This window comes from Suricata suricatta, chromosome 8 (genome assembly GCF_006229205.1).
Source record: "Suricata suricatta isolate VVHF042 chromosome 8, meerkat_22Aug2017_6uvM2_HiC, whole genome shotgun sequence".
Taxonomy (NCBI): domain Eukaryota; kingdom Metazoa; phylum Chordata; class Mammalia; order Carnivora; family Herpestidae; genus Suricata; species Suricata suricatta.
The window spans coordinates 125,618,873-125,639,035 of NC_043707.1; the positions used below are offsets into that span (position 1 = coordinate 125,618,873).

The following is a 20,163-nucleotide window of genomic DNA, read 5'->3' on the forward strand; positions in this document are numbered from 1 at the left end:
CTCATCTGTACAATGGCGTCCCCACGGGAGGCCCTGTGGATGAACCGAGTCACCGGAGACGCAGCTTAGAACGATGCAGGACGAGAGGTACTTGCTGTGTGGGTGACGACCGCTGCTGGCCCCTGTGCGGGTTGCAGTTCTTGTCACAGGGACGGTGACCATGGTGCCACACACGGGATCCCTCACTTCGTCCTCCTCACACCCCGTGCGCACAAACTCTCATCTGGGCTTGCAGAGGAGGCCTGGGGCCGAGGTCGCCTGCCCTGGGTCACCCGGCTAGGGAGCAGCAGAGAGACAAGGGCCCCAAAGCAGGGTCTGTGGGGAGCCCACACTCATTCCTCCACCCAGGGCCTCAGGCTCCCTCCCCGGGCCTCCTCCCTGACCCTCAGCCCCTGGTTCCCAGTAGCGTGGGGCTCGGTGGTGCCCCGTGGGCAGAGGCTGCTGGCCTGGTGATACTGGTGGCCGGGCTCTGTGAGTATGCTCTGCAGGGGTTCCAAGGGGTGACCACTGGAGGCAGGGCGTGTGGGGAGCCCACTCCCAGTCCCTGGCTTGGTGGCCCTGCCTGCACCCTCTGGCCACCATCTCATTTCCAGCAGGGACTCCTTTAAGAGCAGTGGCCAGCTTGCTAGGGGACTTCAAAGAGAGTATTTGAGGAGTTTTAGCAGCTTCAGCAAAACTCTAATTTGAATTTCAGGCACTGGTGTGTGATGTCTTCAGTGACAGCTCCGAGGACTGCTCAGCTCGGCTGTCATCCAGTGGGGCCTCCGCTGGCTGCCGCCGCTGCCTGCCTTCCCGAGGAGGAGAGAGACGGCAGGCTGAGAGGAGCTGGGGCCCCACCGGAGTGCAGGGGGGAGAGGCACACACGAGTGACAGGGAGCGGGCAGGCGAGGGAGGGGGCCCAGAGCAGAGACGGGAGCAGAGAGAAGCAGGAGGCTGCAGAGGAGGGAAAGGGAGTCTGAATGGGGGTGAGGTTGGGGGCCTGGGGTCGGGGGAGAGCCACGGAGAGCAGGAGGTGGGGAGATAAAACGTTGAGGGGATAGGCGAGAGAAAGGAGAGAGGGAGGCAGCCAGACTGATGGCCACAATCTGGACTGAAGGAGCGAGCAAGAGAGACCAGACCAACAGTAAGGGAGAGGCGGAGGAGCCCAAGCACACAGGGAGGTGGAGCACAGGGCAGGGGGAGACAGGGAAGGGAGGAGGGAGAGGGGCAAACTGAGAAGGATGGGAGGGGGCGAGGAGACCCTGAGAAAGATGCCCTCGGCCAAACCCCATTGCTAAGTGAGCTTAGCGCCAGGCCCACAGGGGTGGCAGGGGGGTCTAGACAGGGTGGGGGGCACTGAGTCCGTCCCCCAGCCCCTCCCCTCCCTAGCTGGTGGGGCTGTTCCAGGGGGTGAGGGGCACTTCTACTGAGACTGCTCAGAACAGCCTTCCACCTGCAGCCTGGGCCTGCAACTGGGGCCCTTGGGGCCCTATCCTCAGGCTGTGTGCAGGACGGGCTCATTTCCCATGGAGCCTTCCCCGACACGTGTGCACCACCCACACGGGCACACATGTGCACATACACACACGGGCACACACTCTCACGTCCCTCCACCCCACAACACACACACTCACAGTGCTGGGAAGGAGAGAGGAAAGGGAGGCACAGAAGGAAAGAGGGATCCACGAGCGAGGGAAGGTCACTCCATGCCTCTGAACTGCAGTTTCCTCCTCTGCTGAAAGTCCGGAGAGAACAGCACACACCCCGTGGGGTCCTTGGGAGGGGGAGATGATATAATCACGCCAAGGGTTTAGTCCAGCGCTGGCTCAGATGCATCGGAGCCGAGGGGACACTCATCCAAGCACTTGGATCCCAGGTTCTGAGGTCTGTTTTCCCCATGATGTCGCTCCTCCTGGGGGAAGAGAAAGGCAGTGCCCTTCTGCCTTCTCCTTCCAAGCTGAGCGGGGAGGGGGGCCTTCCAGGCAGCTCCACAGCAGTCCCCCAGCCTCAGAGCCCTGCGACTGCAGTCCAGGGTGGGGAGGGGTACGAGGGAGAGGCGGCCCACCGTCCCCTGGGGACCAGAGTGCTCCTGGGTGCCTGGGAGGGCGGGCTTGGGGGCAGGGCCAGGGAAGCGTCCCAGCCCAGCACCGTTCAGGGCCGCTGCGTTAGCAGCCGCTGGCCACATGTGCCTATTGAGCACTTGGAATGCAGGTGGCCTGAATTGAGATGACTTAGTATGAAAAAAATATAAACTACCTCATGAGTATTTTTGTATCAATTATGTGTTAAAATGAAATCGTTTGGGTGCATTGGTTAAATAAAATAGATTACATTAATTTCACCTGTTTCTCTCTTTAAAAATTTTTTTTTGAGGGGCGCCTGAGTGGCTCAGTCGGTTAAGCATACAGCTTCGGCTCAGGTCATTGTCTCACAGTTCGTGGGTTCGAGCCCCCGCGTCGGGCTCTGTGCTGACAGCTTGGAGCCTGGAGCCTGCTTCAGATTCTGTGTCTTCCTCTCTCTCTGACCCTCCCCTGCTCACGCTCTCTCTATCTCTCAAAAAAGAATTTTTTTAAACATTTTTCATTTATTTTTGAGAGGCAGAGAGAGACAGAGCGTGAGTTGGGGAGGAGCAGAGAGAGAGGGAGACACAGAATCCAAAGCAGGCTCCTGCCTCTGAGCTGTCAGCATAGAGAGCCTGACGTGGTGCCCAAGCTCACAAATCGTGAGATCACGACCTGAGCTGAAGTTGGAGGCCTGACCTACTGAGCCACCCAGGTGTCCCTAATCTGTTTCTTTTAGTGTGGCGATTAGAAAATTTAAAAGTCCATGTGGCCCATATTATCTTTCTAAGGGACTGTACTGTTCTAGAACGTCTAGACATCTAAGACTCTGAACCTACGTTTTACTAACAGGGAGACTGAGCTCCAGAGGAGAAGGACTGGCTCCAGGTCACACAGCTGGAAAGGGGCATCTGGAAGAGTCCTATTTAGGTCTCGGGGGAAAACACAGGTCTCCTCTGGCCTCAACAGGCCACTGGTTCGTCAGCAGGGAGTGAAAGGCATAGATCCCGACAGTTCCAACACCTGCAAGGAGGCTGAGGAGCTTGGACAGGTTCCTACTAGGGGACTCGCAGGGTCCCTACCTGGGGCCCGAGCCCCTCCCCAAGGATGGAGGCCGGAGACTCGATGATGCCGCTTTCACAACTGAAGGAATGTGCTCACTTTAAAGGGGGAAAACAGAGAGAAGCTGAGCTGTGAGCAATTATGAAGGCCATAGTCCTTACATGCTTATTAAAAGGCAGCAGGGGTACCCTGAAAACATGACCTGTTCCTCACTCACACCCTCAGGGCACCCAGCAGAGGGCTGTGTGAAGAACAAAGCTAGCATCCTAGACCGAAGCCGGCTGGGTGACCTCGGGCCACACCCTTAGCCTCTCTGGGCGCCAGCTCTCTCGTTTGTCACCTGGTGTCTAAGAGTGCAGGCTTTGGAATCAGACGAACCTGGCCACCGGCTCTGCCACTTAGCCACGACCCTGAGCCAGCCCCAGTTCTTCATCTGGAAAGTGGCCGACTCCTACCTCAAAGGACAGCTGGGAGGATGCGCAGCTGACAGCCGGGCGGTGCTCAGCCCCTGCCGGCGCACCGCAACAGGGTGGGCACCTGCATTGTCCGGGGCCCTGGGGACCCGCGGTGAACAAGGCAGGTCCCCGCCCCTGCGGCGCTCACGGTGCCGGTGAGGAGACCAGTGGGTAACTGATCAAAGTTTCGATTGTGATAAGTGCTATGAAAAACCGAAGGAGGGTGGAAGGGGGTCGGTGGCGCGGAGCTGCTCTTGGCAGCGTGGACGGTGACGGCTCTCTGGGAAAGAGCATCTGAGCTGTGGTTCCTATTACTATGACCCGGAGAGGTCCATAAAGGCCACTGCCCACACAGCCCCCACCTCCTGGCCCCTGCCCGGCCCCCCAGGAGCGCTCGCTCGCCCAGCGCAGCTGAGAGGCACTCACAGTCCCAGCTCCACCTGCCCGCAGCTGTGTGATTCTGGGCAAGTCCCTTTACTTCTCCAAGACCCCATTTCTTCACCTGCATCATGGGGGACGCCAGCAAGGCTGCCCTGGCTCCTGGTGAGGGCTCCTGAGGCTGTCATTCCACCCAAAGCTGCGGGTCCCAGGAACAGGGAAGGAAGGTGCAGCAGAAGCACAGAGGACAGGCGGGTGTCTGACTGGGTTTGGGGGGCAGGGAGGGGCTCCTCCTTCTTGCCCCAGGGATGTGGCTGGGCAGAGTGCATGGCAGGGGCCACTGGAAATTTGATAACGCAGAGTGACGTCTCAGGGAACAGTGAGCGGTGAGGAGGCTGGGGAGGCTGGCAGAGAGGGGAGGCTGGCAGAGGCCAGGTCTCCGAGGGCCCTGCCTGGCTGACTGAGCCGCCAGGACTTCATCTCAGGCGCTGTCAGGGGTAGAGCCCCCAGGGGTGGCACCGTGAAGTCAGATCCCTCTGACTTTTGAAAGGTCTGTGAAGACAGCTTTAGGGCCCCGTGGGCCTTCCCTTTTCTGGCGTGGGGTCTCTAGGGCCTCCGGCTGCCCCCTGTCCCGTCTCCTCAGCATGGCCTCCACTTGGAAATGGTCCCAAGGACAGTGAGTGACTGTGGCTCTCAGATGGACAGCCAGGGCCACCCATGGGAAAGCTGAGCCAGACGACCTGATAAGACCCATGCATCTGCCTCCCTAAACTCAGCCCGCCTGTGCCTGCTTTCAGCCAGTGGGTTTGAACCCACTGGGTTCCTCCACTTACTACCTGTGTGGCCTTGGACAAGTGACTGAATTTGTGCTTCAGTCCCTTACCTATAAGATGGGGAAATGGGGAGGAATCTTCGTGTGTGTGTGTGTGTGTGTGTGTGTGTGTGTGTGTGCAAGCTCATGTGTGCCTCCCACCATCTAGCACCTGTGTGAAGTGGCTAGGGGAAGGACTTTGCTTATCTCCCATTATAGAGACAGGGAAGCTGAGACTGGAGGGAGATGGTGGCCTGTCCAAGGATGCTCACTCAGCACACCAGGGGCACAGCTGGGACCAGGACTCAGGTCCCATTTTGGCGCCTGGTCTAGAATTCTTTCCACTATGTCAGGTGTCATCCAAAGCAACACCTCAAATTAGGGATGAAGCTCTCTAATGGGGGGAGTCCAAGCACCATCCAGGAGCACAGTGTTATTCTGAGCTGAGGACATGACAGAAGCATCTTCTCAGTCTCCCCTAAACCCATTCTGTACCCCACTTACCCAAAGAAGCCATTCTACGTAGGCATGTGCATTCCCTGTCCCTAGACAGGATCCGATGGGCTGGCCTTGCCCAGAACTGTCTATCCATCTGCTGAAGTCCTGTTTGGCCTAGTCTCTGGAAGCTTCTTGATGCTAGGGCCCTACCTCCTCCCCCGCCCCTGGCGTGGCTCTTGTCGTTGGGTATAATGATTGCCAATTTTCTTTGTCTGCCTCTTACTAGATTGTGGGCTGAAGGGCAGTGTCCTTTTGCTTGGTCACCTCTGTCCCCAGCACCAGAACTGAGCCCTCTTTTATTGTGTGGTCACAATATATGAGTGTCTGCTCTAAGCCCTGACCCCCCCTCCTTCCCTTAACCTAGTGCTTCTTACTCTTCTATTTCAGTATTGCTCCCCAAGGAGCTTATGAGATTTTCTCCCCACCCCTCCACCTCTGCGGGATCGAATACTACAGATAGGCTGCATATGTACCGCACATGTTTCTGCACTCTATATGTAAAGAGTATGATTTTGTCACCCTCCCACAGTCAACTGCCATCCCTCTCAAGAAAGCAAGCTTTAACCCAAGTCTCCTGTTAGTCCGGTGGACTGTAAGACCCCCTGGCTAGGGTGACTCGATTGCTTCCACACAATCGCTTCCGGGTGAAACATGAAGAGGGCAAAATTGATGTCTGGGCACATTTGCTGCTCGGATGGGTGTTCTGGGAGGAGGGAGCTCCGCCCGGGCTGCCGGGCCCCAGCTCAGTGGAGCGCAAGGGCAAGCCGGCCTCACCGGGGTATTGGGAGGTCTGAGTTGGTGAGTTTCTGAAAGATTGTCGGGTCCAAGATAATTTTACTGATGGAGAGGCTGAGGCCAAAGAAGGTATGTGGAGGCCCAGGGGTGAGAGAGAGTTTGTAACCAGATTGTGAGTCTGTTGAGGGGACTCTTTCTTGGGTCACTGATGGGACCAAGATGTGCGGGGCATGGTGGGTGGATGGATGAATGGATGGACGGACTGACAGACAAAGGAAGGCCAGACTGATGTCCAGTCTCTTTCCCACACGGAGGAGGTGAGTCCCGGCTGCAGCTCTGGCCCCTGGAAAGCTCTGGTGATGTCAGGTGCTAGGTGGGCCTCCAGAAACAAAGTAGGAATGCAGGACAGAGTGACGGCTGAGTCCCCTGACTGCACACGCAGCCTTCTCCTGCCTCCTCTCCATCTCTACTCGGGCATTTAGCGGACACCTCAAGCCTAGCATGCTTCAGAGTCAACTCCCTGTCTTCCCTCTAGGACTTGCCTTCTCGGGGTTCTCCCCATGACAGCACACGGTGACTCACGGACCAGAAATCTCATGAGTCACCCTTGAGTTCTGTCTTTTCCCCTTGGACCCCACATCCTATCTATCAGCAGAGTCTGTTGGCTCTGCTGTCAGCATCTGACCCCTCTCCGCCACCATCCAGTCACACTGCCATCCATTCCCTTGCCTGGCTGACAAGCAAGTCCCTCAGAGACTTACTCAGGTCCTAGCCTCATTCTCATTTTGAAGTTTCGAGCAGTTCTGCTGTGATGAGATATGGCAATAGCCCCTCAGTCATCTCCCAGCACTCACCCCTCTCCCCATACTTACTCTCTACCCACACCCACAGCACTGCACCCAAAACCACCACTAGCCAGACCCTTACCACCACCTAGAAGGTCCTACCTAATCTGGACCCCATGTTTTTCCAGCTTTATCTCCCACTACTCTCCCTCTTGCCCACCCTGCTCTAGCCACATGGCCTCCTCCGTATTCCTCAAACAGGCCGTGTGTACTCCTGCCTCAGGGCCCTTGCACTGGCTCCGCTGGGGGGTGGAGGGTCTCCCCTAGACACACAATCTCTCAAAGCCATCAGATCTTTCCTGAAGACCTTTGTTAAGTGAGTTGGCTTTTCCTGTCCCCCCACCCCCCAAACTACAACACTGCCTGACATTGCCAGCACCCTCCTTGACACTCGGCGTTACTGAGCACACTGTACGCTTCAATGATTGTTGTCTCCCGTACTGAAGTATGAGCTCCATGAGAGCAGGGATCTTAGCCTCTTCTGTTCACTGTGGCGTCTCTAGCGCTAGAACACTGCCTAGCCTTAGTAAGTGCTCAGTTGTTGCCTGTTGAATGAATGAATGAGTGAATGAATGAGTTCTGGTTTAAGGATGGGAATGGGGTGCGGAGGGGCCACGCCTGTCTCAGGAAGCATCAGGCATGGCACGATCTTTGCTCTTTGGCAGGTTTTACTCAGTCACTCAGTAGAGGCCCAGGTGATGGGCTGTGAGCGTTAAGACATGAACACAGACCAGTACTGTATAATCCCGTTTCTGTGAGAAACACAGACTAATTGATAGACAGGAGGCGCAGAGCGGTGCTGGGGGCCAGGGACGAGGGGGGCTGGGAGTGATGCTAACGGACGTGGGGCTTCTTTCTGAGGTACTGAAAATGTCTTGCGGGTAGCGTTTCAGTATAAAGTGATGAGAATGTTCTGGAAATGGATGGTGGTGGCAGTTGTGCAAGAACATGAATGTACTCAGTGCCGTGGAACTTTACACTAAAAAATGGCTGAAATAGTAAATTTTTTTGGTATGTATATTTTAGCACAAAAAAAAAAAGGCAATAAAAAAAATGAACAGACATTACCACATGCTCATTACCTGAGCCACTGGAAAGGCTTATGGAGAGGCTTCTGACCAGGAAAGAGGGGGCAGCCCAATGTACCCAGGGAATCCTATCCTCTCACACCTGTGGAGCGGTGGGGTGGGGACACCCCCACAAACCCACGGTTCTGGGCTTGTTCCCCCAGCCAGGAAGTCCTACCCTGGAAGACTCAGGCCTCGGGCCCAGACTCTCCGTTATTGCCGAGGCCACGGCATCTGCAAGGCCGGGGTAGGACACCTCGCTTGGACCCCCTCCTTGCCATTGCCCTGCGGGCACCAGAGTCCACGTGACAGGCAGAGCCTCCTCCTGCAAGGGCTGCCCTTTCCAGGGTCGGGCCCAAGGACACGAACCATGGCCACCTGCTGAGTCCCTCCTCTGCCCGGCCCCACGTCAGCGTCTTCACGGGTATTATTTTACAGCACCCAGGGACAGGCGAGTACTTTGCTCTCCCCAACTCACTGGCAAGGAAAATAGGGCTCAGAGAGGCTAAGCAGCCTGCCCAAGGCCAGAGGACTCCGGCTGGCATGTGACCATCTGACTCCCAGGCCACGAGCTCTAGGCTTGCTTCAGACCAGGGCTGTCCCTGCGTCCCACCGTCCTCCTGGGGCAGTGCCTCCCCCGCCCCCCCCCAGCCCTGGAAAGCTCCCCTCTTCCAGGCCTAGATGGTTTTGTCGCCCATCCCTGCCAGCTTCTGGTGGGCATAGTCCCCAAGGCCCCAGCCCTCCTGGAGGGGAGGGGTGGGGAAGGGAGGTGGGGTTGTACTGGACCGAAGCCGCCATAGGAGGCTCTTACAGTGCCATTCTCAGCACCTGGGCCAGCATTTGGGCCCAGCGAGGACAGGTTTCCCCTCCCACTGAGGACAATTTGTTCTTTCCATGTCTGTTCCCCACCAGTGGGTATGAGGTACTTGCTCCGTGCCGGTCTCGGTGCTCACAACACTTTGCACAGCAGCACCAGCACAGATGAGGACACTGAGGCCCAGGGAGACGTCGCATAAGGTGCAGGTGCAGAGCCATGCCCGGAGCCGGGACTTCCCTGCTACCGGCGCTGGTAAGGGACCCCAGACTGCTGCAGACACTCCCTCAGAGGCCATCTGGTCCCGTCACTGCGGTGGGGCCTGCGGCTCGTGGGTGACGACACATTTAGTCTTCCTAGGACTTCTGTTCTATAAATACGATGACACGTTGCCACAAATCTTGTTAGTTCCAAGAGAAACAAAAGTCGCATGTAAGTTTATGGTAGGATTTAAAAAACTGTAATTGAGGGGCACTTGGATGGCTCAGTCGGTTAAGCATCCAACTTCAGCTCAGGTCATGATCTCGCAGTTGATGAGTTCAAGCCCCACATTGGGCTCTGTGCTGACAGCTCAGAGCCTGGAGCCTGCTTTGGATCCTATGTCTCTCTCTTTCTCTGTCCCCCCCGACCTTGCGCTGTGCCTCTCTCAAAAATAAACATTAAAAAATTTATTTTTAAATATTTGAGGCAAGGGCAGTAGCTGTGGGAACGCCGCAGACACGGGAAGCTGAGCTTGCCCTCCGAGCGCGCGCTCGGCCCCCACCGCTCACTCTGTGGACATCGGCTGGCGCCTGGGCAGCTCGCTCGGTGTGACGGTGTCCTTGTAAAGATGGGGCAAAGAGCGGGCTTCCTGCCTGCCCCTGTGGCAACTCCTGATTTAGGTTATTTCTGGTCTGGACTTGGTGTTTACACCAGTGTGACCCTTCCAGCAAAACCTGGCTGATCTCAAATTCCTCAACCCTGTTGCGCTCCAGTGTACTCACATGGGCTAAAAGTCATGTCACTGTAGAGAATCGGCACCTGACGATGGAGGTAGAGCCCCTGGTATCGACACTGACACGAATGAAGACAGAGGATGGGACAGAACGGGATGGTGCTGACCGTAGGTGCATACAGCGAGGGCTAACCTTAGTGAACGAAAGAAGCACCCTTGACCTTGCAGATGCTGTTTCCCACTCAAGTGCCTGTCCCTTCTGGTCCTGGAAGTGTCCTAGGCTTTGCAGAATGACAGGGTTGCCTTGAATTTGGGTTTAGCCACTTCTTGAATGCCTCTCACTGAGCACAACAGCCACTAGCCACAAACAACTATTTAAAATCTAGGGGCACCTGGGTGGCTCAGTCAGTTAAGCGTCCGACTCCTGACATCTGCTCAGATGGTGATCTCACCGTGGGAGATTGACGCCCGCATGGGATTATCTCTCTGCCCCTCCCCTGCTCACAGGCAAGTGCACTCTCTCCCTCAAAATAAATATTTTTTTGTCTTTAAAAATAAATTCTTTTTTTAGTGTTTATTTCTTATTGAGACAGAGAGAAACAGATCATGAGTTGGGTAGGGGTAGAGAGGGAGAGACACAGAATCCGAAGCAGGTTCCAGGCTCTGAGCTGTCAGCACAGAGCCTGACAAGGGACTCAAACTCACAAACCATGAGATCATGACCTGAGCTGAAGTCGGATGCTCAACCAACTGAGCCATCCAATTGCCCCAATAAAGAAATGTTTTTAAGAAATAGATTAAAATTGAAAATTCGGTTTCGGGGCGCCTGGGTGGCTCAGTCGGTTAAGCGTCCGGCTTCGGCTCAGGTCAGAGCTCACGGTTCGTGGGTTTGAGCCCTGCGTCGGGCTCTGTGCTGACAGCTAGCTCAGAGCCTGGAGCCTGTTTCGGATTCTGTGTCTCCCTCTCTCTCTGATCCTCCCCTGCTCGCACTGTCTCTCTCTGTCTCTCAAAAATAAATAAAAAGCATTAAAAAAATTAAAAAAAAAAAGAAAATTCGGTTTCTCAGTCACACTAGCCACATTTCAGGTGCTCGAAGCCACATCTGACTAATGATTCCTGTACCAGACGGTGCAGAACAATTTCCTTCATCACAGGGAATCCCAGGGGGCAGCGCTCATCCGGTGACCTGAACAGAGACACGAGTCTGCATCGGGGGCCCGGCACACCCAGCCTGCCCCCACTGCGAGGACTCCGGCAGCGCCCCGCGGCCTCTTACTCACCGGCCCTAAGTAGTGCTTTTCCTCCCAAAGTGGCTGGAACTCGGGGCCCCGCTGCTCCGACAGCAGTGCCACTACTGACTCAGTGGGCGACCAGGCCATGTCGCCTCCTGGAACCTCAATTTCTTCATTTGCAAAATGGTAATTCTTGCTCTTTTAGCCTCAGAGCTTTGCTGCTAGAGTCAAGCAAGTAAATGACTCAAAATGCTCTGAAATCTGGGGACCATGGTGACAAAGGGGATAGCAGCACCGGGGAGTGAAAAAAGCCCACATCTGGTGTTGGACAGCTGGACGGCAGCTCTGTCTCTCACTGGCCGGGGACCCCGATGTCCACGGAGGAGGCTCCTGTCCGAATTCCTCCTTCGCTGTAAAGGGGGTAATAATGAAGGTATGAAAACTTCCATGTTGCTGTGAGGACCAATGATGACCTGAAAACGGCAGAGTGCTACTCAAGAGTGGGGCATTATGGACCTACCGCCACCCGGACAAATACTAGGGAGGCCTGGCATTTGCCGCCTCGTCTCCTCTCTGCACTCCCCCGGCCTCTCCACCTGCTGGGAGCCCTCCTGCTGCTCCAAGCCAACACCCCAGATGGAACAGAAATGGAGGCACCCACAGACCGAGATAAGCTGTTCTGATGCCAAAACAGCAGGCCACCTCCCCCGCCCCCCACCCCGGGGCCTCACGGCCAGGACCTCGGGGTGTGCTCAGAACCGAGAAGCCGGCCTGCACTTGAGGCTTGCAACTGGGCTGCAGGCTCTGGCTCTAGGCGGCTTGGTGGTGCCGCAGGAGTTCGGCTCCTGGTTTTGTGGCTCACCCAGTCCCTGGGTGGGGGGGTGCGGGGGGCGGGAATGGGGCATCGGCCTCCCAGAGACTCTGTCCAGCCCCTCCTCCTTTTCATCTTCCTTCCTCACTCAGAAGCCCACCTTACCTGAGCTTCAGAAGTACCACTGGGGGCTCTGCATTGGGCCAGGGACCACCCCAGAGCTCTGGGCCCACTGCTAGCATGAGTGGTATTTTTTTTAAGTTTATTTATTTATTTTTGAGAAAGCAAGCAAAGGAGAGAGCGGCAGACAGAGAGAGAGGGAGAGAAAGAATCCCAAGTAGAGACTGGTATGGGGCTCGAACTCATGAACCATGAGATCACGACCCAAGCTGAGATCAAGAGTTGAATGGATGTTTAACCGACTGAGCCACCCGTGCGCCCCATGAGTGGTATTTTTTTTATCGAGCACTTTCTACATGCAATAACCCTTACCAAAGTCTTACATGCATTACCTTTAATCTCCACAATTACCGTAAGAGTTTTTATTACCTCCATTTACAGACAAAAAAAGAACCAAGGTAAAGAGAAGCTAACGTACCCAGAGTCACACATCTGACAAGGGACATGACAGAGATTTGAATTTAGATCTCAATAGCTCGAAAGGGTGGCTCTGCACTGCTATACTTTATACAGTGTTCTAGTGAAATACTTTCCAATAACATGGCTGCTGTTCTGGAAAACATTTTTCTTTCAGGAGCCCAGGACCGGGGGGCGGTGGGGAGGTCAGAGAGGCCAAGATGCTTCCCTGCGTGGGCCCAGGAGCCTCCCTCGCACACCTGTGCCTGGCTGTGTTGCCCTCTGCTGCCCCTGTGGGGCTCGGGCTGGTGCGGTGACACTCCGGGGACTGGCGTGAGCCTAGACTGAGGTGTGAGGCATTGACTGAGGGCTGGCGGAACTGGGGTGGGCCCTAGGCCACAGACCATCCTGTCCCAAAGTCAAGGCAAAGGACATGACTTGTTGCTACTAGGACAGCACATTTCTAGTGGATAAAAGCAGAGTTTTAGGCCCGACTGCCCATCTCGGGTGGGATGGATGGAGGGGAGGGGAAAGGAGAGAGGAGGCAGGGAGCCTTGCTAGGTCCTCTGACCACCGTCCAGGCACGGCAGACCTGCTGCTAAGGACTGGGAAGTACAGCTGACTAGATGTTTTCTGGCCGACGAGGCATTAAACAAGAAATGCTTGGCAATTATTTTTAAAGAGATTTTATTAAGTAATCTCTACACCCAATATGGGGCTTGAATTCCCAGACCTGAGCATCAAGAGTCACACACTCTGCCGACACAGCCAGCCAGGCGGCCTAAGCAAGAAATGCTTGGATGTAGCGTCTATTTGAGAACAGCTCTGGGGTCAGATCGCCTGTGCTCAAAACCCTGGCTTGCTAGCTCTGCCGCTCGTTAAGTGACTTCTCCAGGGTTGGTCTCATCTGTAATACGGGACAACAGCAGCTACGTCAGTGCTGGGGACAAAGCTCTCCGTTCCGTGTGCAACATACGGCAAGCATTTTAACAGGTCTCATTTATGATGAATATTTCTATAATATATTAACCACGCTGATGTAAAAAATGAGAGGGGGGAGGGAAACACAGCATTTATAGGTACTTTAGGTCTTGGTCTGGATCGGCATAGATGCTTTTGGTTATTTCTCATAAATAATCTTTGTCTGGGCAACACGACTACCAGTCCCCAGAAGCAGAAGCCATATATCATTTTAGGCCAGTATGGCCCCGCCCTTACAGCATCTGGCATGGGCCTGAGCACACAGTCGGACCTCAGAGACCCCAGACCTCCAGGGAGAGCAGACCTGACGTGCCTGGTGAATGGTGAGCACATGTGGGTCTCTGTGTGTTAACAAAGAGGGTGGTGCACAGTGCTTGCCCTTGAAGGGGTCACAGCTTAGTGAGGGGGGATCTTAAGTCACCCTGTGACAATCCCGAGCTCCCACACCCACCCTCGCTCCTGCCTGACATCTCTGACCCCATCACACGTGTGTGCACAGCCACCCTGTTCCTCACGTCACCTCCGTTCCCTGGGCTCACAGGCAGCCCAGCCCCCCGCCTCTCTGCAAGTGCTGGCTTTGGTCTGGACCCTGTGTCGAGCACAGAGGTTTCAACCTTAAAAGGAATGAAAAGGTGTTTGGTCCCCTGCCAGCCCCATGGGCCCCCTCCCGCAACCCCTGCCCATTTTTATCAGACCCTCCTGATGGCAGGTCTATGAAATCTCCCCTGGAGGGGACTGAGGGTCCCTGGACTGACCTTGTCCTGATGTGTTTGATCAGCTGCTTCTGGCCTACGCTGGGGGAACCAGCGCCAGAAGAGCCGGCAGGAGTGGTGTTTGATCAGAGCAGCCGGGGAGCTCTGGGCCCGGCCAGCTGCTCTTTGCCTTCTGCTAATCTCTCCTCGGAGGACAAAGAAAGGAGCATGTTCTGATAGACCAGCCCTCAGGTGGCCTGGGGAACAGCCTCGCTGGCAGGGGTGAGATGTGGAAGCTCGTTTCTCCCTGAGGGGCAGGAGGGCAAGCCAGACAAGCAGCATCTACTAAGCACCTGTGTGCACTGCCTGGTGCGTGCGCCAAGTGTGCGGGAATAGAGGCAAGAGTCTTGTTGGGCATGGGACCCGTGCTCCGGTGACACTGATGGACAGGGCAGAAGATGGGACCGATGCACAAGAATAAATCCTAAAGAAGGTTCAGAGAAGAAATGAACCTGGTTGTGGTTTATTTATTTTAGATTTTATTTTTAGGTGGTCTCTACGTCCAACATGGGGCTCAAACTCACAACCCTGAGATCAAGAGTTGTAAGACTGAGCCAGCCAGGCGCCCCTGAACCTGGGTTCTATGCTCATGCCCTAGACCCTCTGTTCTAGGTGAAGCCTTGAGTACTGGAGTCCTCAATGAAGGGCAAAGCCCTTTGGTCTAGGCCAAGTTCACGTGGAGACAGCCAGAAGCTATGTTTCTCTTTTCACCCAAACACGTCCCTGGCCATAAGCACGGAGGGTAAGATAAACAACGAACAGGCAGGTTGGGAAGACCACTCATCATCACATACTCCGTGCCTCGACTCCCCGGTTCTCACTGGGTGTGCCCCCACCTGTACGCGGACAAGCCCCGTCAGCTGTGCTGCTGAGGGGCTCTGAGAGTCCCTGCTCACCTGGCACATCCTGTCCCCCTTATCCCCCTTCACCTGGCCTGGGACCGAGCCCTGGGACTACCTTGGTCTTGGGCACCCAGCACTCTGTGCCAGGCCCTCTACCTTAGGGGTGTGTTGGACATACTCCTTCTTGCCCTTCTCTGCCCTCTCCCCCCTGGCTCTTTTAACGCATTGGGAACAGTAACACACACCATTTCCAAAGCCTCTACATTCTGGTAGTTCAGGAAGGCCTTGCCCAAGGTCATTCATCTAGTTAGTCCATGCCCTTCCCACTGCTGCTCAGCCTCCTAGAGCAGCCCCCCAGGTCCAGGGCTGAGATGACTGGATTACCAAGGGCTCGCTCGGCCCATTTCCCACCTCTGCACACATTCACCTTCATGGCTGGAGCCCAGTGGTACGTTATAATTATCCAGGGCCGCCCAGGACACTGTAAGGATTCTTGCTTACAACAGAGGGCTCCAGCCTCTCTCTCCAAAGACATCGCTTAGGCAGGGGCACTCCATAAAGACCCTGTGGGCTTGGGACAGGGGTCCATTCGTGCCACTCCAGGATCGTCCCAGGAGGCCTGAGCACAGAGCCACCTCGCCCCTGCTTTCCCCAGCCTTGGGGCCCGCCTGACCTTAGAGGACTGCCGGATGGAACGTGCCTCCCCTTGCCTTTCACGCGGATTCTTCCTGCAGAAATGAGGTGCACCCTGTCTATGCACGGCGTCTCCGTTTCCCTGTTGGCTGCCAGCAACGTGACATTTCAGCTATTTACCACAAAAGGTTTCTGCTTATTTTATACTCCTCCGCACAGCACTTTGTGCTTTGGGGCAGTTGAGATTCAAGAGATAAATGAAAAGTGGTGGGTGTTATAAGGTTCCCCGAGGGTTCAGAGAGAGAGGTGGGAGGGAGGCAGGGGGAGGGAGGGAGAAGAGAAACGCTAAGGTGCAGGAACGGACACCTGCCTCACTGCCAGTGACTGCGGGGAACGGCTGACCTCCCCATGGAAAGACTTAGGGAGCAATTACAATCTCAACACTAAGCTTGTTGACGTCAGATCTGGAACCTCCCTACAGTTCTGTGCAGCAATATGCCCCATTATAGACGGGGGGGAGAGGAGAGGCTGAGAGGGTGTCTTCCCCAAGGTCACAGGCAGAAAGTGGCACAGTTCGGATACACCCAGGTCGCACACTCACGCCCTTCTCTGAAACACCGCCTCTACATGACAGGACAGCCTGCTCCCTCCCCTCCACCCCAGCAGGCCTTGCTAGTGTGGCCTGAAGGTACAAGAGCCCTAGGAAAGCAGGCCTACCACACCGGTGCCCATCTGACAGCTGCCAGAACCAGAGAGCAAACAGGTCCGGTTCATCACAATCCACTGAAACTCGGGGCAGCGCAAGATTTTCAAAGTATGTAGTATTTTATTTATACAGAATAGTGCAAGTTAAACGAAAATAACAGTTTGTAATCTAATTTACACAGCACCAGGTGCTGGCTAGCTGTCCTGACTGCGGTGGGAGGTGCGGCCGGCCTTGGGAAGAGAAACAATGGCTGGAACACAACGTGAATTAGCCCAGGGCATAGTTGTTCTCAACGACGTGATCCCCAGAACATAGGCGCTTCTGCGTCCTCAGAGGCGCAGCTGTACGTGCAGGAAGTTGCTGAGTTCTGGCTGTGCTTCGAGCCTCTGGCCCAAGTCCTAACAGCCCCAAGGTTTTCACGGCAACAAAACAACTGTCATTGACTCGTCTCTGATACCCTCTTCGACTCCAAATCTTACTTTTGATCCCATTTTCCCCCTACCACGCAAGGGACCCTGGGATACACTGGACCAAGCGGAGCAGGGCCGAGGCTGCTGCTCTTTCTCTGGGAGGAGTAATTAAAACACCCCAGCAATTTCTCCATCACCGCCAGCTTCCCAGCCCTGACAGAAACGCTGCTCGTCCCCTAGAACCGCCGTCTGCCAGGTTCCCGGCTTCTTCCATCCCTCCGGCAATCCACAGATCTCAGGCACCTTGAGATTTAAAGGCACAGCCCTCCCATCTCATTAATATGTCATCAGCTTGCGGTGACCATGACATCACCTGCGGTGAGAAACTCTTAGGGCCCAGCTCATCTCTCTCGATTGTGAGAGTGCACCTGATTTACTGAAACCATGAGCAGAGTAGGCCACCCCTCCCCCCCACATTCACCCTGTCAGACGCGACCCCATTTGTCCCTCAGCACCTGACCATCAGAGCTCTTCCCCGGGGGATGAGGCCGATGCCCGTGGCTGTGGGAGCGGAGGGTCAGGGCATTTGCACAGAGAAGCCCTGGGTGGATCGCCAGGGGAGCCAGGATTCACAGCACAGGGCCTGGCACTTCTAAACATAAAGCTTCTGAGACAGAAAAGACAGGCTTATGGCTCTGCCCCTCCGGCCCCAGGTGCTGCTCAGGTACTTGGGACAGTCCCATCTCCCTCGGGCAACCCTTGCTTGAGTCCCGTCTGTCGTCTCACTTACCTGGGATGGCAAACCCCATTCTATCAGTGATCCCCATTACTTCCACAGAATTAGACTCCAGCTTGGACTCTCCCTGCCTTTCCCGTCACCCCCGTCTGCACCGGCTGCTTCCTGAGCTCTGGAAGCAGAAAGTCTGCGGTTGCATAGAGCGTATCCAGGAAGTCCACAGGCTCCTCCACACCACCGCCCCAACGCCCCAGGGCTCAGCCTGGGGGCCAGCAGGACGCCCCACGGCAGCGAGACACCTCTGCAAGTGATGGGGGCCAAAGAGAGCACAAGGACAATGTCCTCCATGGAGGACATTCAGAAGGTCTCGTGGGCAGCAGTGAGAGGAAAGAACAGACAGCCAAGTAGAGCTGGAAGAAGTCTTCCTACAATTAAAATCCACACTTGGGCATCTCCGGGGAGACACTAAGATTGCCACCAACGCAGCGCCCTGCAGAGGCCCGCGCAAGGAGAAGATTGGATTTGGGACGCCCCCTCCTCTGTCCCTCCTGCCGGAGGTGCCAGGGAGGGCGCGTCCAGCAGGGCCCGGCCCCGTTTGCTCCCGGCACAGCGAGCTGCAGGCCTGGCGACTCCGGAGGAAAGGTGCGCGCTGCCACAACGCGGGGCTCCACTGGAGACCTGGGAGAACTTCTCCGCACTTGAAAAGATCTGGAACTTGGTTTAAAACTTACAGCTTTCTTTCATCAGAGGACTTTTTTAAAAAGAAAAATCACTTTTCCCTCCAGGCCCTTAGCAATTAAGTTTTTATTTGTTTCTCGACTAGAAGGGATTCCGGCGGTGCCGCTGTGGCCTGTGAGGAGCAGGCACTCTTACCCGCCGGGCTGGGCCGCGGCCCTTCCTCTTCCAGAGGGTCTCATCTGATGCCAAAGGGGAGGTCCAGTGCCGCTCTGCCCCTCGCAGGACGGTCTGACAGCTCACAGGACAGAGGCCCTTCAGGAGAGACGGCCGTGGCAGGAGCGGCAAGGGCTGCATGTGGAGGCCATGTCTTAAAGGTTTGAGCACCATCTTCTGGTCAGGTTTTGGCTTTTGAGGACTCGCCTTGGAAAACTTCATTTACTCCCTGAGCTGACAAGCTCAAGTGACGTGCACATCACAATGAGGACGAGCTGCCTGGTGGCCAGGTGGCCTCAGCGAGCACGCTGGTCCGCGGCAAGGCTCCGCCTTCTGCCCCTCCAGCAGTGCTCGGGGGCAGTACGAGTCCTCACCCAGTCCCAAACTGACCCCCTGCCGCTGCTCGTACCTGGTGATGCGACACCGCTGGGAAAGGAGGCGTGCGCTCGCAGGGGAGCGACAAGACGGGGCACCACCTCTGCGGGGGGCGGCGGGGGAGCCCCGAGACGCGGCCGGGGGCCCTGCCTGGCGTGTGAGCCCTGCGCTAGCGGACTGCGCCCTCCTGGCATCGAGGAAAGCAAGATAAATGCTAGTCGTTCCCTCTAAACGGCGGGAACCTACATCCATCTAATTGCACTTCATAATGGATTCCACAAACCATTAATTATCAGATTATATTTTAGGAACCGAAGATAAAAAAGCTTTGTGAAATGCAGCCTCCAGAGGCTCACGACCCTGCAGTAACAGTGGCAGCCTGCAAGAGTCGGACAGCAGGCCGCTCACCAGGCAGGAGATCGTGGCTGGAGGAAGAGCCGGGGCGACCGTGGGCGCCCCCGCACCCGGCCCGGCCCTGGTGCCCTAGCCGTCACACCAGCTCCAGAGCGAGGGGGCGAGGCTCGCAGGCCACGCAGACATTTCCTGCCTTGACTGGGAACAGGGGTGAGGAGAACACGGGAAGGCTGCGGGAACCAGCCTTCAGGCACAGGACGCCGTGGGCAATGTTCTGGAAAGGCAGGTATCGTCTCCGTAGCGGGACGGCCCCACATTGACTGCTTTCTGCAGAAACGCGGCAAGGCCTCATTGGGGGAAGGGCTAGCTGTCCCGACGAACGGGGCTCGGCATGGGAACCAGGCCTTCCCGTGGGAACACGCCACTCTCAGTCCTCCTGCCACTGGGAAAGGGCTGGGCCGCCCGATCACATGGGAGGACGACAGAGCAAGGAAGGGCCAAGTGGGCTCCAGCCTGGGGTCTCTGGATGCTCTGCTGGTGCTTTGCTCTCATTTTTAACTGGCCAGAAGGCGCTGGCAGTGCTGGGCTGCTGTCCCACAGGCCCCTGCCATTCTGCACAGTGAAGGCGGCCAGCACACACACCTCTCTGGTGCCCTGGTCACCAGCTTCTAGGCCACTGCTCATCACAGAGGCCACTGCAGTGGCCTGTCCCCTCTGGAGGGCAGTGGGGTTGGTGCTGATGACTCCAACACTGTCGGTTCTATGGAAACGGAAGCGTGAGCGTTCTGGCTGGTGTGGGCCGAGATGCCCACTGCTTGGGACAGCCAGGGACGGGGGCAAAGGGCAAGCCGCGGAGCATTCCCTGCTGCAAATGCAGGCCCTCCACTGAGTGAGCAGCCGATCACTTGGCCTCGCCACAGATGAGGGTCACGGTGCCATCCAGCAAATCCTCCACGGTCACTGCCACAAGCTCAGAGCTGGTCTGAGACGTCTGTGCATCTGGCAAGGTCACAAACACCTGCGACCCAGCAAGCTGGGTCTCCTCCAAAGTGATCACCTGCTCTGTCGGGGCCGCTGGCTCTGGGGCTTGGATCACCTGAAAGGGAAAGACCGTGAGGCCGCTCTGGGCAGTGTCCACAGTGAGCTCCCCAGAATTTACATGGTTTCCGTCTCCTGCTGTAATGATGATATTTATGTTTTCACCTGAGGAGAGCAATTACATGTGC

At 56.2% G+C, this 20,163-nt stretch overlaps 1 protein-coding gene and 1 long non-coding RNA gene across 7 annotated transcripts in view; both read right to left on the bottom strand.

The window, feature by feature from the left end:
* Positions 1–471: 471 nt before the first annotated feature.
* Positions 472–5,482, bottom strand: LOC115300016. 3 transcript variants are annotated; one of them, XR_003912463.1, is made up of 3 exons: positions 5,250–5,482; positions 1,614–1,753; positions 472–784 (listed from the first exon to the last, which is right to left on the bottom strand). It is a non-coding gene; the product is annotated as an uncharacterized LOC115300016 (long non-coding RNA). The 3 variants fall into 3 exon arrangements; XR_003912462.1 differs by having other exon boundaries at positions 1,614–1,891; XR_003912464.1 differs by having other exon boundaries at positions 472–788; positions 1,614–1,891.
* Positions 5,483–16,271: 10,789 nt separating this feature from the next.
* The window catches only part of ZBTB40 (zinc finger and BTB domain containing 40), a 77,639-nt gene continuing 73,747 nt past the window's right edge, over positions 16,272–20,163 (bottom strand). For all 4 annotated transcript variants that reach the window (XM_029946685.1, XM_029946684.1, XM_029946682.1 and 1 more), the window contains exon 18: positions 16,272–20,033. In XM_029946685.1, coding sequence (XP_029802545.1) covers positions 19,839–20,033 — 195 coding nt within the window. In that variant the 3' untranslated portion in view covers positions 16,272–19,838. The remainder of the gene's footprint in view (positions 20,034–20,163) is intronic.